General features: G+C 47.0%; 1 protein-coding gene across 4 annotated transcripts in view; it reads left to right on the forward strand.

Annotated features, from left to right (window-relative positions):
* The window catches only part of LOC125948566 (5-hydroxytryptamine receptor 1-like), a 51957-nt gene extending 27517 nt beyond the window's left edge, over window positions 1-24440 (forward strand). For all 4 annotated transcript variants that reach the window (XM_049674769.1, XM_049674771.1, XM_049674770.1 and 1 more), the window contains exons 3-4: window positions 19527-20069; window positions 20244-24440. In XM_049674769.1, the coding sequence (XP_049530726.1) occupies window positions 21063-22649 (1587 nt within the window). In that variant the 5' untranslated portion in view covers window positions 19527-20069; window positions 20244-21062 and the 3' untranslated portion in view covers window positions 22650-24440. The remainder of the gene's footprint in view (window positions 1-19526; window positions 20070-20243) is intronic.
* The last annotated feature ends 924 nt before the right edge of the window (window positions 24441-25364 follow it).

Raw genomic sequence — 25364 nt, forward strand, 5'->3', positions numbered from 1 at the left:
TTTATTAAATATCAAGCTCTCCACTCGACTGATAAGCATAAACGAGGTGAACGAGCTGACGTTCCGGGCCAACGATGCCGGGCCGGTCACTGGGCGATAATGATGACCGGATAACACGCTGAACACGGTCCGGCCGGAAACATAAAGCAGGAAAGTAAAAACAAAATCAAAGTTGGCCCCGATCATCGTCGTCGCTCGTCTGCGTCAGCAGCAGCAGCAGCAGCAGCAGACAAGACAAGACAAGAGGATTGGCAAACTTGAAAATGTGCAAATTGCAGTACCGTACGACGACAGTGCTGGTGGTGGTGGTGGTGGTGGTGGTGCGGATTGATGGTCTAGTCCGAATACCGCAACACCGACCGGGCATGGTCAGCACTTTTACGGCATGATTTGATGATGTCCATTATAGCGCACCACTGATCACCATAATGTGGCTTGTGTCTAACAACGTTAACAGCAACGCCACGACCACGACCACGGCGTACGGACCATATGACTCGGACCATCACGAATGGGTGACACGCGGGCGTCGGTTTATCAACCAACGGGCATGCACACGGTAACCAACACCGGTAACAACTCATACCGTGGCCGTGCCGTTGTTGTTACCGTCGTGGCTAGAGAAATCACAGGAAACGATGTACGTTGAGTGTATGAACGATGATGACGATGGAAGCGAAAGTTGTCTCATTGATTCGCGTCAATAGATCCGAACACAAGTCACTAGCGATGGTGCGGCTTTCCTGTTCTGTGGGGTGGGGAGGTGCAGATCGATACATCGATCGATACTTTGAATACTTGGGAGCTCCTTGTAAGGATCGCGAATGATGGATGCACTGGAATGGAACGACTTTTGCAGTAACGAATGTGCAGCAGCTTGTTGGAATATAATGATGATTATATTTATGGGACTCGTAACACATGAACATAAAGTACATCTTTATTGAACAGTTTTGAGAGACTAGCTATTGCCTTTGTTTAACATAACTGAATACTGATAAAATCTATTTCGACGATTTAGACAATAACTTTTGTTTTAAACGAAATTTTGATTAATTTTAACTTCGTTAACGATCGCTGTTTTGGATACTAGAGCAACTTTTTGCTCATTTGACATTTATTAACTAAAAGTTGTTGTCGTGGCCTGGCACCGTTACATATTACTATATAATAAAATAGTTTTCTACGCCGCATGATAATACGACGACTTCATAAGGCACAGAAATCACCGCAAAAGCCAATGTCACGCACTCGTGGTAACGCAATCCGGAGCATGGGGTTTCATTTGTTTGTTTTCTGGAAGTTCGTAGAACAAATTGGATGGCGCTGATTACATAGCTCCGAGTTCTTGTCGTTTGCGCTTCTTGATAAAGTCACAGGACTTACTTGTCAAAGTTGCTTCGTTCAAACAAGAGAGCAAATTTCTTGTGAAAAGCGCAATGAGCTGTGAGGATTCTTGAGCCAAAATCGCAAAAGCAAAGAATTATATATGATTTGAACGATTGATTGCGTTATGCTAATTTGCGTATTTGGATTTACAATAATTTCAAATCATTTAAACACTCCCATCATGAAGTGGTGTCTACAACTGTCCATGTACGTTATTTCTACATTTTGATTAGTTGACTCCTTCGGAAGCTGAATATAGTTCAAGCAAACGCGCTAATGGTACGTTTTCTGGTATTAATTCCATTTCAATTACCGAAGACACGAACCTTCACCCTTATCGTCGGTAGCACTCCTTTCACCAACGTTCAGACGTATACCAATCCAAAAGGAACAACGTAATACGAAGCACGGAAAACACTCTAGACAGCGGTCAGTGGCGAGTGTTGGATTTAAATGTATTACCAACACGATGAAATTGAATCCAGATAAGTGTCTGTTAAAAGGCAAATCCTGTTACTACGCCCTGCCCCCCACCATCCTTCTCAATTGTGGTGTCCTTTTTCATTCGGAAATTGTCATTGAGTTGCCCCCGCCCCTTGCAGTTGTAACACTTCCTACACTTTAATGATATAGCCACGTACGGGACCAAGCTCCGGCTTCGCTCGGTAGCCAACCAACCACCACCCGGGGACGGGAATTGTGCAAGATAAACATTATTTTCGAATCTCGCTTAATTGAAAATTTAGCCCCAGGGATTTCGCGCCGGAACTCTAGTTTGTTTCCACCGACCGAACCGGTCACCACCATTGGCAGCATCCCAAGTGCTCGACACCAATCCTGTTCGGCCAACCATCTGGAGGACCGGTTACCGGTGATTGGTAAAACGTTTTGCTATAAAACAGATGCATCCCCGTTCGAGTGGAATGACACCGAAAACTGAACCCGGGGCCCAGGTCCAGGCCAGCGGTTTGTCGGAAAGAAGGCAGGACCTGCCAGGAAGCACAACATAAACTGCACGACAAAAGTGCCATCGGAGCCGCCAGAGCAGGAGCAGAAAAAATGTTAACCGGCTCGGACATAAACTCGGTTGAAATTGATTAAAGTTTCTGTTTTTGTGCTTTTTTTTCCTTCTTCTTCGATGTGCGCTTTGCTTCTCTGTGTCCGTTTCCCGGAGACCGAAGCAACCGAGGCCTCGTCCTGGCCCCAAAAGGTTTGCGAGACCGAGGAAATGGTAACCAAATGAAGTTGTTCTTAAATTTTTCATTTTATTCCACTGGCCACGGGAGCCGAATGGAGCCGGGATACGGAATGGAATGTGTTGCTTCTGTTTCATGTTTCTACCGCCTGTGTTCGCGTGGGAATTGCCAACGTCACTCCGCTTCAAAGTATCGACACTCGGCGAGTTTATTTTGTGAGCGCCTTTTATCAAGATCCTACTACTGCTGCCTGGTGCTGCTGCTGCCGGTGGTCTTGTGTGTGCCCTTTTTTTCTGGATAACACCACATAAAACCACAAACCCTCGGTGCTTAGAATGATACCGGCCGGTTGTGCTGTCTGTTGACCGGTGGATACACCGCCGTGCGACGGTCTCGGATGGAATCGATAAATGAAAGGTTTTGAGATCTTCACTCTCTTCTCCAACCAACCACCAGGTTCGGGACAACCAGGTACACATGTCGAATGGGTATCGACCCATCCGGATGGTATTCAATTTTCTCTGCACGTCCATCGGGTCTAATACATAAATTTCATCTCTTTATCCGCCCCGAGACCCTTGAAGCTGGGGAAAAGGGGACCGAAATGGCGATCTAGTCATCTTTGATGTTGCGGCTCACGGCTTCTCACGTGCGCCTGGTAGTAGGCTATAGTGGTAGTAGGTCCTTTTGCCAACCGGAAACCCGAAATCGATTTCACGTTTGTTCCGCGCGTGCCTCCGCCCGGAAGCCATGAGCACACTCAAACACACCCACACACAGACACACTTCCGGGGATTAACATTTGGAGGACAATAAAATGCCAACTCTGCGCTCTCTCTCGCGCAAAAGGCAAAAGGAGAACCTTCTTCGCCTTCGATGATGGCCACGCTGGTGCTGGTGCTGACGATTTTTGACGTATTTTTGCTGCCCAAAAACCCGGACATGCTTTTAGCCAAATCATTTGAACGACTTCATTGGATCATTTTAAACTCGGCTCACGCGCTGACGAGCTAAAGGGGGGCCCGAGCTCGTCGTTCTTCGTCGTCGTCGTTCCGTTCCGTTCCGTTGCGTTGCGCTTCCTTGGTCGTGCTGCGAAACGGTTGAAAAGGGGCCGAGATGCTAAATTATGCTGTTGATTGCGGTTTACATGTGCTGCTGTTGCTGCTACTGCTGCTACTGGATGACTGTGTCCGTTTTCGGACGTTGTGTTTTTATTGCTGAGCCCTTAACAAAATGGCGAAAATGGACAAATTTAGGATCGCTTTTGTTGATCGATCCCCCGGCTGGAACCGCGCTTTTATGAATATGCATGTGTTGCTCCCGATTGAAACATCGGTCAGCAAACGGTACCGATTGGTTGTCAAACATGCCCCGGGAAATGGGAACTCCGAAAACAGAGATTTCGTTGTGGAAAATGCACAGAGGAAAAAGGGGAAAAAATGGAGACTGATCACGAACGGGAGCTTTTGCGGTTAAATTATTTCATCCTCACGAGAATGGTGTCATGTTGATGATTAATTAGTGTGATACAATCTGGCCCCCACCATAATCGTAACGCATCATTAGGCAATCCGGTGACCATTGGACGCCCTTTGGTTCGAAATGAAAAACTACCAGAATATGGCGTGACGCTGACGCCGAAAACATTCCCCGCTTCCCGTTTCGGTCTCGTAATCAGGAACGATCCTCCTTCCTCGAGCTGATGTCACGCACAGTTGTGTGTGTCTCAATCGCATCAATCGGCCGAATTGCCGGATGACACGCCCGGGCAAGAAGAAGTGTGTCTTTCTGCTCCAACTACGAAAACCGCAGCGATGCGTAAGCGAAAGGTGATGAATAATGTCGTAGCCGGTCATCTTATCCCGGCCATCGGCTTCGCTTTTTCTTCTGTGAATGGCCACCTCAGCCGTGACACGCGTGGCCCGTCCACTGCGAGTCCTCGGACGATGCAACAAATCTCTGTGGCCGAAGATGGAACCGTGGAAGTGGTTCGGAAATTACGAAGCAAAACACTACCAAACGTTGGGTGATGGCTTTTCCTGCTGGCTTCCTTTATGGATGCGCGGCTTGTTACATGCTGGCACATCTTTCACCAGCATCAACATCATCATAAGGACGGAGCCAGGACGCTCGCAACATCATCATCGTCATCATCATCATCATGATCATCCAGCGAGTAACTAGATAATCGTGTGGCCATTTTGTGGCCATTGTGTTCTTCGACCACAAAAACCCCTGAAGCTCAATCACGCAGCACGCTCTGTTTGCGAGCCACCCCAGGGCAAGGTCTGCTGGCAATCCGGATTTAAAACAAACGAGGCCACTATGTCAAACATGTCCCGGTGCTAATCTTCCGCGGAAGAGGCGCGCCGTCAGTCGAGCGAGCGGACGGGTGCAATAATTTGCCAAACGCACCATCAACCAAAGCCAGACCCAGGGGCCCGTGGAGATTGCCGCTGTGTCTGTATGTGTGTGTGTGTGTGTGTTAAACCGGGAACCGAAAATAGTGCAATAAATTCTCGTTACGAGCCGAGGACTTAAACCTTTCGAGATAAAGTGCTGCCCATTAGAGAGGCCGAGTTTTGTCCGAGTTTTGGGTCGACCGCGGAGAGTGGCAGCAGAGGTGGATCGGAGGTGTGCTCGGTCACGAAAAACCGTCTGCTGCTGCTGATGTTGTGTGCCATAAAATATTTCTGAGCCGCACGAGACCTCGCAGACGGCACACGTACACATGACGACGACGACGAGGACGACGCTTCTGTCGCCCTTTAGACACGCTGTGCAGCACTGACAATTCGTTCGTTGTGGCCGATTTGTGGCTCATCCAGTGACCGAGATCGATGGAAAGCGTAAGATTTATGAAAGTCTTTCTTCGACGCAACGTCTAGTAAAGATGATTGGAGCGAGGATACAGCTTAACTCGTCCAAACCAACGGTCGACAGTTATCGGGTGCTCGGTTGTGGTCGCTGCAGTGATTTACTGCGCACACAGTTTCGCCATGGACTGGACATCAGTTCTAGGGAAATTGATACACCCGTTTCGTGGGTGGTCGGAAGCCGTTAAGCTCGTCGCTTCGATAATGTGATGCTTGAGAGGGTTATACATCAGCGGGAAGGTCGAAAAGCAATCGTCGATAATTCCGCGATTGATCGATCCATTCCACTTCCATTCCCCCCCAACCCCAAAATACTATCGGGGATGTGCAGGAGAATGCGACCTTGCGATTCTTATCAATAAATTCATATTAACCTATCGAAGTGCCGGACGGAGTTTGTGTTGATAGCTGGATATGGTGTTTAGAACTTGAGTTGTTTGGCTTCATGATCCACTTGATAACAAGGCAACCGTTTCTTCGAATCCAGTCGCGATAAGCAAAAATGGGAACGATAGTGGAACCGTGATCCAGCTTTACAGGGTGTCTCATAAAAGAGTAAAAACATCTTTTATTAATGTTCAAAGACATGTTTTTGGTGCTTGTCTCCAAACCAAAAGTGTTCCTGTTAATTTGAAACAACAACAAACAAATTCATTTGATATGTCCACCGGCACTTTCTACTACAGTATCTTTAAGAATAGTAAATCGAGAAAATATCCTTGAGAAATAGGTATCCGACATAAAAGAACAGAACTTAGTGATGCAAGCCGTCAACGAATCAACGCTGGGTTCAGAAGATTCACAAGGTTTAGCTCGAAAATATACCAATATTGAAAACTGTAATTGAGTTTCAATGAGACCTTCTTGGAGGTTAAAAATGTTCATGGGGCATAAATTTCATGGTCTTCGTTATCCAAGATAGGGTCCGTTTGAACGTATGACAGAAGTTCCTTCTTTCTCAAATCTTACATATTATGAATTGTTGAGCTTTAGTTTAATTCATAGTATAATGAGTTTCTTCAAAACATGCATACAGACTTCTGTCCATTCATTTCAATGTTAGTTGTTAGGAACATTGGGACATTTTCAAACCACTGGAGGCAACTGCTACAGGTAGCTTAAATTGCATGTTTTACTAAGACATAGTTGGACTTAAAGGGTAATATAAACTCATCGGTGCAAGAATCGCATTCTAATTCAAGCGTTGTTCACGTTTTCTCTACAGGTTTCTTTTTCTTCGTGAATGACTGCAAATGTTTCGATCAGTCATGTCGTAGAGCATAGTTTCGTCCAGTAATCAAATGGTGCATCGCCCTTGTTTTAGACGATGTATTCTTCTTCCATTTTTAAACTACAGATACAAAAACGGCAGGAAATTTTCGTCTCTTCTGATACTTTTCGTATTGATCTCAGTGGATTTTAATTCCCTCTTTCCTTGAGAGATCTTACAATAGACCACTATTTGGTTTCCTTGACATAGATCGTGAAGAATAAATCGTTTAATCAGGTGTACAGTTGGTATTTTAAAACATATATAAAGGCAACGAGCCGTATGTTTAGGTGTTCAGTTGGATGATGGCATCTGATAATCGTAGGAATAACTTCAGGGGATTATTTGTACACAGAAAACTTGTAACCATTTACTTAGTGATCATTTGAATATACAGCCGTCTTTTGCATAACTACTTTTTTTACCTCACCAGACAGTTTTAAATCTCATGAACATACCAACAACACTTTATGTTGTGGATAAAATTGCTAAAGATTTATTGAAATGTTCGGATTATGGAACTCCCTGCAAAAATGCTCCATTTTGTTTCATAATATCTCTCTCTCTACATGCCTTATGATAATGCAAAAGAACGGTAGCTCACCGAAGCGCCATTCAAGCATCGCATCCATCAATTTTCCGCGCCGCACCAAACATAATTTGAAACAGGAACAGAACACCGCCATTTGCTGTGCGCTGTTCTCGTTCGTTCGTGGATGCGCGCCGTTACGCTACATTACGATATTCCATTACTAATTACATTTCATCTCAAATGTCCAACAGCCGCAGATACGCGGATTTTCCCCCACAGGAACCGCCATTCCATTGATTTCAATTTTTTGCATAATTCACTACCCCCTTTTTGTCCCACTCCTGCAACCCTCTTGAGTCCCACGTGCCACCATGGCAGGGGAATAAAAAATGTATCAAAATTAAAACTTGAAATAGCGGTTAGAAATTCACTCAGCAATCCAACCGAAACACAAAACAAACTGACCTCAGCTTCGAGTGGACTCTCAATCTTAAACACCAACAGCCCGGGGGGGCACTGTTACTTTTTCTTCCTTAATTTTTTCTTTTGGTTATTACCTTTTCTGAGTTGTTGTTGTTGTTGTTCCGGTGGCAAACATTTGACCGTGGCCGTGCCGGCCTTTCGCCGTGATGGGCCGTTCTTCTTGTTCCGGTTGTTGGTAGAACAATCGTGTTGTGGGGAAACGGTTTTCGGTAGCATCACCCAGAAACCGGGGACACGATGGTCACAGCGGGCAAACAAATTAAATTACAAACCGGCCCCTCTTCACCTCACCTCTCCCACCGTTGCTTACTGTGCGTTCGTTCGTTGCGAAGCTAGAAGCTTACGTGAAATGAATATTATTAAATGTTTCTACAAGTCGCTTTGCTGCGAGGCCTCGCGCGAAAGGTGCGTTACCGACCAACGGACCGGCAGGCATCGGCATCCACTGGCCAGGCCAAGGTACGGGGTCGGTTACAGCGGGGAAAATATGATTAAAAATGTCTGCGTTTGCTCACAAGCGAACCAACGCAGAGCAATGAACACAAAAACCACCTCCGGGCACACGGCTGCTGACATTTCGGGAGTGGCCGTCAACCCGGACAACGTCTAGGCAAGGCAACAGGCCACCGAACCGAGGAGGACCGTTATGGCTTTTGTATGTAATAAACAAATTCGTTTTCGGTGATGGTTGAGGCGGGCAATGCTGCTGCTGCTGTTGCTACTTGTTATTTTTCAAAGTGAATTACGGTGTGGGCGATGTTGATGAAATTTGGTTCTTGATTAAAATGCTCGAGATACTAAACGCAGGACCACAGAACGCCACAAAGCCGCATCTCCACCTTGCAACCATATCCACTCCGCTGGATTGTAGCGAATTCCATCGTACACACGACTTCGATGCTTATTCTTTCGATACTCTCTTCTATCATGAAAATAGAGTCTGTTTGAGCTACTTTTCAATAAAAGAGCACGTAAAGCATTGCAGAAAATCCAAAGCCATAGAGACATAAGTAACAATCTCTCTCCCTGTCTTCGCTCCATTAGACCCAATGCCGTACCGCTGATTAACCATTATGGGGCCAACAACAACGGGCACGGCTTACACAGGCTGTAAATGGCTTTTCACAAGAGCACTACGTACGAGCCGTACGGTTCCTTTCGTGGCCATTACCCACAGCTGCCTCTAGGACCGGCATAAGCTATCCAAGCTTATGCATGTTAAGCCTCGGTTCTGGAACGAAAATGTTTATCTACATTCGCGATTCCCACTACAGGGCCCACCCAGTGTCCTAATGCATTTGTGAGAAAGCTTCCCAAGCTCCGAGGTGTACAACGTGTACGCGATTTGGCTTGCGAGCTCCCATTTTACGTAGCGCGATTCATAAAATATTCCCGAATGACGTTACCGTCTGCTCTGGCTGGGTACAGCAGAGCTTGCCCCGGGTATTATCATCCTCGCTGGTGCCTTACTTCTGTTATTCATTTCTTCGTTGCCTTTGCCACTTGCGTTGGTCTTAAACACGCGAACAAATTAAATTTTGTGGAACCGTCAAAAGCCTCGAGCTCGCGACGAGAAGTGGGAGCTGGTGGCGACGGGGGAAAGGGAAAATGTTGTCAGTACTCCTCCGGTACGCTCAAGTTATTTTCACGACATTGTTGAAGCGCTGTCGAATGCCGTTGTGCGAAAAAATGGGCCGGGAGCTTTTTGACAGATGGATACAAACGAGAAAGAGAGAGAAAGGGAGAGCAATCCGAAGGAAGAAGTTTGCTGAAGAGAAACAAGGCTGCCAAAATACTGAAAGCGAACGACGAGGTTTCGCGTCCGATGATCGATGTACTCGATGGTTATGCTGTCAGTTCAACATTGTGTAGCGATTGTTTAAGGCAGAACCCAACGCCCATCAACTGGCGTTACTACTTCTCTCCACCTTCTTATCGTCAATGTTTCGTCGCTTCGCATTGTATTAACATCAGTGCTCTCGAGCATCAACCAGGCGGCGGCGCATATTTTCCAGGATTAAGCCGACCGAAAAGAAGAGTATTAGCATCGCTTTTCACTGTTCGTTGCGAGTTTCTGTGGCGAGATGGAAATATCTTCGACAAAGTGAACAAATTGAGAACCGATGGGCGACTAATTGATTCTGACTTATCGTAACGAGGAAATAGCGAGCCAGCCAGCCAGCCAGCCAGCCAGTCAGGCAGCCAGACAGCACCCAATGGTGCCGCCGCTACCTAGCTTTGTCGACTTCGAGTTCCAGGAAATTCTGTGCTAAACAATGGCAGGAACGACGACAGGAGCAGAGGTTATATTTCACGCTTCGCCTAACGGAAGATTCATGATAGGATATTTAATTAATCTTTCCACGGACCGTTTACTGGGTGGCTCAGCAATTAAGCAGCATCCCCGGAAGGCCGACAATTAGGAGTTTTTAGAATATTTTGCACCCCGAACGGTTGCCACCTTAAGCTCCAATGTTGTCAATTATCCAGTTGATGTAATAAATCAGCATCAATGTTTTAAAATATCTATCATTTCGTAGCGTTGTTTCGACGATACCGTCGGATGGTAAAAAATATAACGCTTCTTACGCACACTGCTATCGCTCGACAGCAGGTAACGTGATGCAGTACAACGCAAAGCATTCCATTTGATTGCTGAGTTACTGATTCCATATTTCACGATTACTTTTAACCACGCCAATCACTTGTTACCACTAAACCGTTCCGCGCTGTACGGAAGTGGATTAGTTGCCGTTGCTGGATAATCTAACCGATCCGTTGGTCCGACGAGAGGGAAAATTAATGAGTTCTTATGATCCACTACTGCACGATGGACGCTGGTGCGTCGTTCACACTGTAAGCAGACCAGCTTCCAGTCGATAATTGGATGATTAATTATGTTTACCGATTACAGACCACTATAACCACCGGCGAAGGGCCGGTTCATTGAGACGATGGTTATTATGGTATCGGAAAATCGTAGTGCATGCGACGAGGAGTGACGCAAATTACATTAAAATCCATAAAAACTATTGCTCGCTTCGCTTTCGCTTCCTTTAAATGGAAAATCATTACTTTGTGAACCATTGCGAATCGTATCTGTTGGAATAGGATCACCAGGAACTGAATACTAAATTTTAATCTCTATTTCCGTATCTGAAACCTGCTAATATGATATCTACTGCTATTAATTTCACAATTTTCGAGCAATTTTCGAGCAAATGGATCCCAAAATTTGAATAATCGAGCTGGGTCTAAACAGTGAAGCACGTGCGTGGTATGCGATTTCCCTGAGAATATCATCCCTTTCAGATGACCTATGTGCTCCAGCAGCAGACAAGAAAGAACGATGAATCTAGGATGTGAATTTGATCAAAGGTATTCCATCGCTTTAACCTACGGCACTGTAAAGGGATTCCCGGTTCCAACATGATGCATCATGGGTTTTGTGCTGAAAAACACCAACATGAAACCTTTGCTTCTGTGTGCCTCTAGCGGGTAGCGTTCGGCCGCCTCGTTCCATCATGGAATCTCGTGAATTATGCATACCCCACGAGAGAGAGCTAAAGTTAAAGGTGAAGTACAATCTCGTAAATTTCCAAAAAGCAATATTTATTGGATTATGCTCCATGCGCCGCTCGTGGTAGCCGTCCTTTTTGCCATAGCAGCAGCTTTGCAGCGACCGGCAGCCACCGGCAGCGTAACAGATGCTTCCTGGTGACGACGAACAAGGTTGCGAACGTACAAATCATTAAATTTGCTTTTGATGGAAAGCGTGCCCTTGCCTGATCTGGCCCCGAGACCACCTGTAAAGTTCTGTGCGGTCGGTGCGCAATACCAGCAATCCCCCACCCCACCAAGCTTCCACGTGCTTCGGTTTTTTCCTATTCAGCAGCTGGTGAAAGCATTTCAAATTACAATAAACGCCAAAATAATTAATTTGCATAATCGTATGCAACATTCCAGGCGCGTGCGTTACCCCATGCCGATAAATTTGTCCAAATGAACGGTTCGTAGCATTCGCACCGGCTGATGAAGGAACTAAAAAGTTTCTGTTCCTGGTGATGGAAGGGAAGGGCTGGTGTCACTTATATTTCGCAAAAAGTTTCGTAGCCGCCGAGCACTACTAGTTAATGTAGGCCAAAGGCAAATGCCCGGTGCATGTCCTTCGTGACTCCGGGACTGATCTCCAACCATCGAATCTGGGTAAACATTTAATAATAAAAGTTAGCTTAAAAGATGTTCGTGAGGAGTTTTCTTTTTTGGTCGATTCTTCAAAAGTTATAAACTACTTCTTACCGTTTCTTCGTTTCGGCACACTCTCGAGAGCAGCACTCGTTACACGTTATATTCTGATCGCTCTCGAGCAGAGAGAAGTTTTCTCAACTCCACGATGGAACCACTGGTGGAAGTCGGAAGAGACAGCCTGCTCGACCGAGCCATCTTCTTGATTTGCACTTTTGGCACTCACACCGCCTCGGAGCCAGGGTTTAACGATCAACCGCAGAACAACACCTTACCGTAAGGACCCTCATCCTACATGTTGCTTACCGTCGTGTTTCGATCTCGGTGCTGCTCGCACTGCCTTCGATGGTACGTACGGAGCTTAATGTCATCCGCCATGTTCGTTAGGTAACCACCGATCGTTTCCTCCTTGCAAAGCTTTCCCCTGCTGGTAGAAGCTAACCTTGTGCCCCGCAACATGCCCACGTACGAACGAATTATGCCTTAACGAATACGATGTCGACGAGAAGGAGGAACATTCTCAACTTTACTTTGTGCTGTGGCGCAATAACGACTCGTCGGTTTTCGGAGAAGAGGAAGCGAACAAAAAAAAACATAGAATGAAATCCCAAAGAGGAACCTCACATTCCACTCGCGGCGAACATGCGCTTTCGTTTTGGGCCGTGTATTGTACGAGAAGGTATTAAAAATTGCTTCCAAGGACGACGAGCACTGGCACATCGTACGGTTGAAAGGGAACATGGGGCGCAGGGCAAGGACTATGGCGGGCAGATCCATTCCTACCGGTGGCGGTTTGGGATTTTTGAGATTGTTGCTTTAAGTCGCGCCTTTTGCGGGTCATGTTTTTGATGGTGGGGTTTTCGTTGGCAAAGGGAGGGAGGTTTACTTCCTGGGATATGGGAGGGCGGAAGAACGCGACACATGAGCTGACGTCGTATGTGGATGGCGCGGTATGGGGAGGCTGTTGGCTGTAAGATGAAAACATCATGACAGTGTTTCTAGACGCACTCATCCATTGAAATCACTAGATTCGTTGTAAGAATTCTTGAATTCCTTGAGAATATGCTCTAACTGGCGATATCAGAAGAACCAAATTGTCTTGGTGTGCGTTACTAAGTGATAGAGAGAACCGAGGTATTTGAATGAAAAGCTCGTTCGTTCGTTTGCAGTTCGTTTTCGTTAGTTTCACACTCACATTTACGGCAAACTAAAACGCAATCACCACATATTACTTTGTAAGGGCAGCGCATAAATCGTCTTTGGTCGAAAAAATGCCGGAAATCATATAACTTAAATTGAACTACATGGTTTTATTCGCAATTTTGTCCACTTAAAAATGTCCCAAAACAAGGAGTTGAGTTAATAAAATGATTTGAAAGATGCTGAAAAGATTAGTGCGACTATAGAAAGTTGACAGAGTGTATAATAACCAATCATCAACTCCAAACATTACTAACTAACCTTGATCAAGAAAAAATTATTATTAATTCGTGGACAGCACAAACGACACGATGATATCGATTTGAGGTACCAGTAGGCTAAAGATTTAAAAAACTTAAACAATTTTTAGTTCCTAAATCTCCAACCTATCAATTTCATGTTTGCAACATAACTTTCGATTTCAATGTTTTTGCCGGCCATCTTAAATTAATCGTAACAATAGCCGCATATCAGCAATGATTGTCTATAACGGTCGCAAAACCTATCAACAAAGGATCGAATGTAAAACTCTTTCAGATTGAGGAACGATTGTTCTACGCCTGGACTACGTGGTGCGGCCATTAACAAGGTGTGACCACTGGGCGCTCAAGAGGGTGAAGGAAATTGAAGTAGTTTGTGCTCCCTTTTCAAACAAACCGTTTTCTGTTTGCTCCTGGCAAATATTTTCCTCCACTGTTCAACAGAACTTGAACCGTACGTAAAGAAAAACAAAACACATTCTCACACCAGCAGCACTCCGAGAGAAAAAAAGACGAGGAAAGCATCCGACTGACGAGATCCGAGCCCGTTTGATGTCCGACACTTTCCACAGGACCACGACGACTGTTTCGCAGAAGCGAACACATACTTCCAGACACCCCCTCGGGGGACGGAACGATCCCGGTGGAGCAGCAATGGCCACCGGTGATGATTTGATTTATGTTCGCCCAAGGTTCGCGCAACTTTTATTTCAAAGCAACGAAACTTCCACGGTGAGCCACCTGAGCCCGGGCAGCATAGTTTCAGTGTTTAAGTTGGCGAAAGAATTATGGTTTGCTATTCCCCCCTTACTCCTCCTACATTGCCCACTGCTGTTTGCCGCATCGGTAGGCCGACACGCCTGCGGGATCTCCATGCCCGGGGTCTAGAGCACAGGGACCGACGACTACTGGTAACCCTTGCACGAGTGTTTCGGTGTGTGTGTATGCCGGAAGCGGTAGAGAAAGAGCCATTCTGATTGAAGGACCTACTGGCCAGCGAAGGGCTTAGTAACCGGAGACTAGTGCCATCCCGCTGGCCGCTGCTGCTCGTTGCTCGAACAAATAATGCAGAAACTTCCTTCCTTTTTCCGATTCCGCAGGCCGGGAAAAGGGGAAATCCCCAAGGCAATTCTTTTCAATTTTGAGCTTTGCCTTTTGCAAGAAGAAGCCGAAGCCATTGGATGGCCACGGATGTTGGCATTAAATATCGACGATGCAATAATACAGAGCGAGCCAATAAGACCAGCGCCTGGCCAATCCCGTTGGGAAATTTTCTTTCTTTCTTTGTTTGTCTTGGATCATTCCTTGTGTCCTCGAGCACAGACTATCCTGTGTTGATCTTACTACAGCGGAAGAAAGAGAGAGAGAGAGAGAGAGCGGCCAAGCGAGCGAACATTATCAGTTGACCGGAGTGACAAAGATGGATTATGATGCTTTGTGGCTGGCTTGACTGAAAAGTTCCCCCCCGGAAAGGACAGTCGATGATGAGAATCATCGGCCATTGCTTATGACAATGACAATAGCATAAACACTCGTATCAGACGCTTCCTTTGATAGTATAGTGTTGGTGGTGGCCAGTCAGTGTATCGAAAGCGAAGATGAAACCGTTCAATCCTTAAGAAATGACATCAACATCAAAACCATTGCCAACAGAGAGACAGACAGAGAGTTGTGGCTACCGCTAAGAATAGACCTGCCAGGCTCCCCCGGGAGGGTTCGAGGGCATCTGCGATTCCCAATCTGGCCGGGAGTGCCAGTGAAATGAGCGTAATTATGACTGAACTGAAACATCCGCCCAACGAATTCACGAAATGAAGCAATTCGGATTCGGTAAAATCAAAGCCCGCGGCCACACTCCTTGATGGCTGAGGTACTTCGAATTCGAATACGAATCGTTATTGCGTCTTGCGTTCGGGCAAACGGCAACACCAGATCGATCTTTCATCAAACGGAAACGCACGGTTTTAAACACAATCCATTGGGATGAAGCATCCGCTTCGCCTTCAAATCACCACCAAAAACCCGATAAACTCGATCCTCTAATGGCCGCTCGATCCCGACTGCCCCCTTGGCAAGCGTAACGATCATGATCATGAAATGGCAATGACCGGTAATGGCTCCCAAATTAACCCGCGGCACCCATTATGCTGTTGTTGGTGCAACCGATTTTCCGAGGGGATTTCTGTCGATTTATCCTCCCAATCTTACCAATCCCCAGGCCCCACTGGACTGAACCAACCAGGGTGCGCGGGCAACCTTCCAGAGCACACCAGACCAGACTTTGCGTAAATATAGTTCCAGCACACTTATTATTGTTCCAAAGGTCTATTTATAAAGTAGCCCACAATCTGTGGTGTGCCGTGCCGTACCGGCTGTGGATTTGGGAAGTTTTTGGGACTGTTACGCGTGGAGCGGGCGGGCGGTGCTCGCGAGTGAGCGCCAGATAAGTTGGCACACAGCATCATCCGGTAGCCAAGTTCTATGCGAAGGCAAAGCAAGATATAAAATCTGTTAAAGAGAACATAAATAAATCCATGTATTTGTGTGTGTGCGTGTGGCTTACATTGGCCAGGCGAGGGTGCTCGGTTCAACGGGACAACATTCGGTGGTCCTGGGCCATGGAACGTATTCCATGTGCTGCAAGTGGAATATTCATGGCCACCATTACACCTTTGCAGTAGCCTTCGGCCTTCCGCTCGCTTCACCTCGCCTGCTGCGATGCCTTCTTTTTGGCCACAGCTGAAACACATATAGCCGACCACCACCAACGCCCCGCCGCCCGAAATGGCCGGCGTGTGCGTAGGTATTTGCTGGGAGCACGGTGACGGTGGCCAGACGGCACCCGCCGACGGTGCCCGCAGGGTGGAACGCTCCGGTTTTGCGGAAAATGAAAACAAATGGGATAGGATTTCCTAGCCCGCCATTTGATTCATCGCCCGGCTGGCTAGCCAGGTTGGTCGGAACTCGGGTGTGACTCCTCGTACCGGCATACCGGCACACCGGAGTGAGGAAAGGGAGTTGGGGGTACAATCCCCGGGTAAGCTGGCTCCAAAGATAGCATCGCATTGCGCATTGACTCTTTGTTACGCGAAGCACACCTTCCCGGCGTGAGGTATGGTTTGTTGTATCGGAAAATATGGAATATGTATTTTAGGAATAAATCATTCCACTCATATCATCTGCAACAAATTGCCAGTAGAAGTGGAATGTGCGTGGAAAGACAAAAGTAATGCTGGTTGAAACAAAAGAGAGTGAAATTGAAATGTAGAAATAAAATGATGTAGAATATTGTCTCTAAACTGGGAAGAATCTAGTTTATCTGTTGTTCACTGATATCATTACGTGATGGATCATAACGTTTAAACATATGAGATGCAATATTCCGTACAGTTTCAATTACGATGATGATCCGCAAAATTCGCAATATTCATTTATGTAATTAAATTTATTTCCTGTCCCTTTTAGTTTGTCATGAGTGTTCTTCGGTCGCATCAACTACGTCCTGTAGATTGAAGAAAGTTGATAATTTAATCTTAACTTCACTTACTCTCCGCCTTCAGCCTAGGTTGCAGCAAATATGGAGAGCGTAATAAATATTCTAAGCATCCTGCTCTCGTTAAGCTGCACGTTCAATGGAGCCCACTTATTGCTTCTTACGGATAGAGTGCTTTCCACGAGCTTCCCAACAGAAGCAAGTGCACCGAGCCCTCTAGAGTCATTACAATTCATCAAATGCTTCAGTCGATCTCGCTCCATTACCTCCACTTCAAGGTGTGTGTATGCAAATGGCGCTCCAGTTTGTGGTGGATAAGGTGTTCCGGTTTAAAGCTCGATCGACCAACGACGGACACTCGATGGAGTAGATACGCTACGTAAGAGAGTCGTTTCGTAATCACCATTTCTCATCTTGCGGCTGTAGATAAGACAATATTCGCAGTGCTTTGTGGCACAGATTGCATTGTTTGCGGAACAGCTCTCACTTTTAACAGCCCCGAATGGTCATTTTGGACCACAGCAAAGGCTTTCGAAACGACGAAACCATTTCAAATAGCCACATAAAATGATAAGAGATAACTAGGCCGTTTGGAAAGTTTTAAGCAAATGCGCATACAATTTCAAGTTCATCATTTAATATTAATAACGCCAAATTATTTTAAAAAACTAGAACTAACACTCATAAATAATCTAGAAACAACTTTTGTAATAATGTAGAAACAACAAACTTATATGTTCTTGTCCATGTTCAAACCAAGTACCAGGCGCCTCCGTTCTACGTACATCGTTCCGAACAATGCGAGGAACCTCTGGTCAACATCATATTTCTTTGTCTAACTTCACTTTTTAACTTCCAAAGGTCGTAAATTGATTTAATAGTTAGGCAAAAGAGCTCAAAAGCTAACAAGCCGTTTCGTTTTGATAGTCTTGGACAAACAGCACGTGCTCATCACGTGGCCCTGGTCCACCCTGATCACCACAGTATAAAAGGCATTTTGGCCAGAGGCATCTTGGTGGTTCACCTAACGACTTTCAAGCAAATTAAATTTTAAAAAAGGAAACTCCACATTAACATGAACGACTTCAAATGGGTTACCGGTTAAATTGGAGCACAATTGAAAAGGGGAAAACAGAATTTCAAGTTCCCTTAGGCCCCGTCGCGCGCACATTAAAGAAATGCGGCACGTTCTTGATGTCTTCTCGGCCCCTGGCAGCTGCTGCCGCGACGTGCGTACCGGAGTACCTCGTTGGACGGTACGTGTGTCTTATATTGATTTTTCCAAAGTTTTGTTGGAAAGAAAAATGATCGACTAAAACCAGCCAAACAATGGATGATGATGATGATGGGGCCGCACAAGCAAGCCAAGCCATTGGGGTTCGTTTGCCTTTGGTGGGAGAGGCAAATATTTGCAGCGAAAAAACTGCTGATGCTGATGCTGAACGTGCCAGTTCCAGGGCGCCAGGAAAAAGGGTTTTCTTGTGGAACGGCCCGCGACCGTACCGTCAGCTTTTCGGCCCGTTGCCTAAGAGGAAATTAATTTACATTGCCTTATTGCTTCTCGCTTTGAACGGCGGTAATTTGCAACCATAGCATTTACACCTGGGTCCACTGGGTCGGGCATATTGAATTCGATATTGCCCCTGATATTTACATTGCTTTCGAGATGCCAAGGGAGAATTTATATTTTTGCCTTTGCCCTGTGCATTGTTTTGTAGATATTATCGAAAATGACACTTTAGAATGAATTTATTGCTTTTCTAGAGGGTGTTTAAAATTATAATGTATATTTTTTATCAGATTCAAAGCCAGTTAGGAAACTTTTTTGATGGGAGTGAATTTGAGATTAATAAGCTGTCCTACATGATAAAATGATGTTTTCTAATTACTGTAATTAGAGTTCCATTGATTGGTGTATGGCATATCGCTTGCTCGACCTACTCAAGACAATTTTCGAAAGAGAATAAAATGGGATAAAGTCACCCTGTACGCAGAACAAACTGAAATATGCAAGATGAAAGCGGATAATAAGGAAAAATACTTTGAATTTGAACGATTGACTTACATTTTGCTATAAACTCAATGCGGCAATAATGCCGAATAAATTAATCTCGCTTTTGATCTACATTTCAAGCTTAAGCTTATTTCGCCTTCAATGATCAGAATAATGGCGATGAAATAACAGTGATTTTTACATCAAAACATGAAAAGACTGCGTTCTAAAGCTTTCCATTTGCACTGCGTTGCTACAAGGGTAAAGGAAAGAAAGGGAAATTTTTTAACATTTTAACCGGATCTAGTGGCGAAGTGCTGATTCAGCAGTCGGTAAACTTGCTGGCCGCATCGTGGTGGCCAAACCAATGGAGGAATCGAATCGAAAATCACGTCAAAGCACATGCATTTGCTCCAAATTTTCCATCACAACGGAAAGATTCCAATGCCACAGATGTTAGCCAAACTAATACCGGGGCCCCATTGTGTCGCACGATCTTTGAGCCCTGAATGCAGTTACACTCCAGCCCCAGCAATACCGACTAACGAAAATACTAAAGCTCTCTTCCATTTTTCCACTCTACTTTCAGGACCTCACCGAAGAGTGTTTGCCAACAGGAGGATTTCGAATCCAAGCTATCCAACCAAACGCACTGAATGCAGAGAACCCCGGATTGATGTGCTGATTAGTGCTGACATCGTATTTGGTGACAGTAGACCGACAGTAGCCGGTGGGGTTAACCCCCGGGGGGCTTCTGGTACGAGTGACACCGACCTCAGCAACGACCGAACTACTCCTCAAGCACGGTACGGTTGATGCAACACAGGACATCAGGTGCTCAGCCATCGTTAGCTACAATTTGTGGCCACCCAAGCCTCTCGCCAACATTCAATTTACCCACCAGCGCACCTGACGTACCTCCCGTGTTCGTTATTGCTTGATCCACTCGTCAGCGCGCGTGTGTGTCAGTGTGGGACTATTGCTGAGATCACAGCACAAGACGCCAAGCGAACGGAAATCCTATCTCCTTTCGCTTTTGGGGACACGGATAACGATCATCGTACAGAGTAATTCAATCAGAAAGCATTCTATCTAACATCCCTCCTCTGAGAGGAACGGGCCACTGTTGCAGGTGCGTATATACACACAAACACACACATACGTTGGCAGAGCGTATGTGTGATTGTCTATCAGTGGCAGCGCACGGTAGTACACCCGGCAGCAACTTGTGCAGCAAGACGCTCGAATGGCATCTTCTTCTCTAACCTCTCTCTTCTCTCTCTCTGCCTCTCTGGTTCTTTCGCAGGAAGTGTCTGTTACATTGAAGTCGACATCGTCACCAGGATAGAAGCCAGTGGTATTCGTGGTGGTGGTCACAGTGTCACTAGTGCCTGGCGACACTTACGCCTTAGCAGCCGAGAGGGTGCTTGGCACGTGCGTGTAAGTGACTCTTGCCAAAGCCACTTGACAGTTGTGTCGAGGGTGCTCCTCCGGTGAGAACGTCTAGGAGTTCTCCTCCGGTGAGAACGCGTGAAGTGCAGGTGCACAAGCTGTCTCACTAAACGAATCCCCGATCGATCCCAGGCCGGTCAGTTACCAGGGACGACCAAGGAAGGAAATTGAATTTCGTGTGTCCCAGAGCCAGGCCACGCATCTCGGAAAGCCCAAGTCCGGGGGGCAGGGGGCAGGGGGAGTGGATCAACGGTAGCTAGCCGGTCAGAGAGGCCGTTTGAGGATGTGTTCGGGCAGCCACCATTCGATGGTTGCCCCTAACGACGAGAACAGCAATACCAACAGCAGAAAGAAGAAGCCAAGGCCTGCTTGCAAACTGCGACGTCCCGTCTGAGGACCGCTGGAGCCCGCTGCCAACGCGTCAACACGCCGCCTTCTGGTAGCGGCTTCCGGTCGGTATCGCCGCACCATCAACAGGAACACGAGCGTCAGGTCGCGGACTGGTGGTGGTGGTGGTGGTGAGGCCCGAGGGCAGTGGGTCCGGTATGGCGGTCACCGTTTGATCCAGCAGGAGCCCCTCGGTGACGCCTTCCAACTATTGCAGCAACAGCAGGTGCACCTCCGGCCGGATCGTTGGCACGATCCGGGGGTATCCGGTCGGCAAGGTGCATGTATGGATTCGGTGACCACCATCGCGTCTGCAGTCCGCCGCAATCGCACCGCACCGCTCGTAACCCTCGCCGTGGCCACAACACTGTCCAGTTTGCTGCTAGTCACTGCCGCTGCCGCTGCAACCGCCACCAACACCAACCACGTCGTCGTCACGTCCACGATAGCGGATGGTGGAGTGGCCACCACCGGTGCGGCCACCATCGCTGGCGGCGACCACCATCACCACCTCACTGCCACGACGATCCAGCTACCGTGCGATCCGGCGTACGGTGGCTGTTCGAACCTGAGCTCTCTAGCGTACCTGGAGGCGAATGTCACGTCGGCGTCCCTGTGGCCGGACGATGGCTTAGTGCCGGTCGATATCGACGACGTTCCGGGCACGCACACCACCACCACCACCATCAGCACGTCGACGATCGTCGTCAGTATCGTACTGTTGGCCGTCATCGTCGGTACCGTGATCGGCAACATTCTGGTGTGCGTGGCCGTCTGTCTGGTGCGCAAGTTACGACGACCGTGCAACTACCTGCTCGTCTCGCTGGCCGTTTCCGATCTGTGTGTGGCGCTACTCGTCATGCCACCTGCCCTGCTCTACGAGGTGCTCGAAGAATGGCGCTTCGGGGAAGTGTTCTGTGACATCTGGGTATCGTTCGATGTGCTCTCGTGTACCGCCTCCATTCTCAATCTGTGCGCCATCTCGGTTGACCGGTACTGGGCCATCACGAAACCGCTCGAGTACGGTGTCAAGCGGACACCGCGCCGTATGATCGCCTGCATCGCGTTGGTGTGGTTGGCGGCGGCCTGCATTTCCCTTCCACCGCTGCTCATCCTCGGCAATGAACATCGGGTGAATGGGCAGCCGGCCTGCTCGGTGTGCCAGAACTTCTTCTACCAGATCTACGCCACGGTGGGTGCTTTCTACATCCCGCTCGCCGTCATGCTGTTCGTGTACTGCCAGATTTTCCGGGCGGCCCGTCGCATCGTGATGGAGGAGAAGCGGGCACAGAAGCGGCTCGAGAGTGCCATCAACGGTGCGACGGTGACGAACGTCCAGGAAAAGAAGCTACCACTCCCACTGACAACCACCACCGCCACCGCCGCCAACGCGGCCAACCACGGTTCCGGACCGATCGATGGTCCGCTTACCGGTAAACTGCTCACGACGAGCGCCACGAAGGGAACGGGGGCAACCGCAACACCCAGCTCGCCGCAGCACAAGCGGTTACGCTTTCAGCTCGCCAAGGAACGGAAAGCATCGACGACGCTCGGTATCATCATGTCCGCGTTCACCGTCTGCTGGTTACCGTTCTTCATTCTGGCGCTCGTGCGGCCTTTCATGAAGGATGACCACCGAATGCTGTCGTCGTTCTTCCTGTGGCTCGGTTACGCCAACTCGCTGCTCAACCCGATCATCTACGCCACGCTCAACCGGGACTTCCGGAAACCGTTCCAGGAGATCCTGTACTTCCGGTGCTCCAGCCTCAACCACATGATGCGGGAGGACTTCTACCACAGCCAGTACGGTGATCCGGGGTCGCAGCGTCTCGTCATTACGCACGATGCCGCCGCACGGGAAAGCTTTCTGTGAAGGCTGCTGCGTGCCGTGCGCCCCCTTTTTCTCGTGCTTTCCGGTGCTTTCAAGATGGTCTCATTGGTGTATTGGAGTTGGCGTCGTTGTCGCCGCCAGGCCGTTTGCCGCAGTTAAACAATCAATCAACCCGAATGGACACATGGACGGAAGTGAGCGTGTGAGGAGTGGTAGGATTAAATTGAGGATGCGTTTTGTACATAGACAACCCTAGGATACCCGTGTAGCTTGATCGTTGACCAGCTTCGTTCGTACTCCCTCTGCCTGTTTCCCCCACACTCCCTCCAACCTTCGAATTGTTATCGGTCCGGAGGATACGAACTCGATACTCGATGTTTGTTGTTGTCGGTCACCAAAGCCCACCCAACACCACTAACAGCAACCCCTCAGCACAGCATCAGTATATCAGTGCAATTGGTAACCATGGCCATGGTGGTCGTGGTCGTGGCCTACTACTATTACTATTATTACTACTACTACTACTAGTACTACTCGTGGCGGTGTTCGGTGTTTGATGAATTCGATCCCTAGGATCGTGGTTCGCTCGATGTGTATGATGTGTGTACGTATGTATGTATGTATGTATGTGTGTGCGTGGGTGTATGTATGTGTTTGGTATGTGTCATGTGTACTGTGTGTGTTTGTGTGCATGTTCGTGTGTTTGTTCTGTGGGAAGAACCAAGGAGAAGGATCGGTGACACCGAGCGCCCCTAGCAGGCCTTAGCGTCGCTCAACTCGTGGCGCGTGGCCAGCTCGTACTTCCGGGAACCATTAGTTCCTGCGGCGGTAACGAAAATGCGGAAAAGGCAGATAAACCAGTATTACAACTATGAGCACGCCGTTCTGCACTAACGTTCTGCGGCCGCCATTCCGGATTCTCAGCAAAGTTGAGCTTGAAGCAACAGAGCACTGCAGCATTGGACCTTGGTTCGTTATCGAAGGCTGCAAATGTTGCTTTTTTTTTGGCAAAGGCCACCAGTATTGCTTTCTTCTTGTGACTTTAGTTTCATCACGCTGGCTCTTTGGACGCAGGGATGGTAAAGGGCATGCCAATACGGCGGCGACCGTGGCGCCATCGTGCCAATCGGTTGCGATCCGTTACATCCATGCTTCGTGGGTCAAGTTCATTCAGCATGTTGCCAGATAAGTTTTTTCTCGGGAATTCGGAGTTTTTCGGAGCATGACCTCTCCCTCTCTCTCTTTCTCTATTCGTACTGCTTATCGTGCCGTTTGTATGCCTCAATAGAAACCAATCGTAGGCAGTTCAGTGACGAACGAGCAGAAGAAGGGGTCAAAACCACACGATAGACGATTGGCCAACACAGACCGAGTTGCAAGAAGATAACAGGAAAAAGCAAGTAAAAAAGCAATGTGTCAAACTTGCGAAAGCACGATGACAGCGGCAGGAAGTGAAACTAGAGCGAAGCTCAGGAGGAGTAGAGAATGGAACAACAGAAGAAGAAAAAAAACAGTGGATCGATTTCAAAGCTCCCAGAGCACAAACACGAGCACAAACAGGGCCGTAGGTGACTAGGAAAAGTTAGCGTGAAGTGCGATAAATATACGATAAATCAGGATGCAGAATGATAAGGCGAAGTGAGAAAACACAACCAACTGAAGGCCAGTGGACGTAAACCAAAATGTAAGATAAAATCTACTCAGTTTAGTTAGTTCCAATAGTTATAAATATATATATAGCAAACTATATATATAAACTATATTTTCCCCCTGTGTAGTGGAAATACCTGAACAAAGCAGAAGGGCGGAGATTGGTGGACAGAAATAAATCTAAAAAAATCCAATTGTTCTTTTTCATTCTGAGTTCTGAGGTAAATGGTGCATCCCTTGAATGGCTTCGATACCGAAATTAGGTCAATGTTACGAGGCAGACAGTTGGATGATAGCCCAGATACATCCGAAGAAATTACTTCTTACGCGTAAGTATGGAATTTTTGATCTGTAACGGAAATTTTCTGATTAAAGGTCGTCATGCTGCCGCATTTAAAGATATGCCGCACCTTATCTATCGGTAGAGAGATTGCAGCTTAAACACAAGTTCATGCAAAGACTTTTAATAGACTCTTCATCCATATGCTTCCATTTAAAGAGCTCCTCGTTCGACGATATTACATTGTATGCTATGCTTTATTTCTCAATTCACTTTTATGCAAAAGAATTCTTTCGTTCGTTTACATTGTGGAAGCTCAGAAATATATAAGAAGAGCAGCGCTTGTAACGGTATTCAATTGAATAATTAAAGGTTCTCTAGAAAAAAAAGTTCTGTATTGCATTGAGAAAAACCCATCAATACTATTCATTTTAAACCTTGAACTAGGCATTCTACTAATTGTTGCCAGCTCGACAATGAGTTCTTACTCCTGCGTTGACTCATTTTCTCATATTTGCAGCAGTATTCTAACCTATTACAAAAACAATTTACTCTACAAGGTTGTCAAGGTGCAAGACCGCCAGCATAACTTCTGGTTCCGGATAATTGCATGCTCACTAAGTTCGCCAAGTTGATTCATCACTTAAATTCATAAGCTCATACACTTCTTCCTAAAAGTCTATAGTGGAAGGAGTGCTAATTCAAGCAATTTCAAACCAAACAAAGAGCGAGTTTTTGACCTGGGCCAAGAGAAAACCTTCTAGATATCGCATACAGCAGAATGTAAGCGCTCAGTGGCAAAAATATCATTGTGAGGAGATATTTTC

Source organism: Anopheles darlingi, chromosome 2 (genome assembly GCF_943734745.1).
Source record: "Anopheles darlingi chromosome 2, idAnoDarlMG_H_01, whole genome shotgun sequence".
Lineage (NCBI taxonomy): Eukaryota > Metazoa > Arthropoda > Insecta > Diptera > Culicidae > Anopheles > Anopheles darlingi.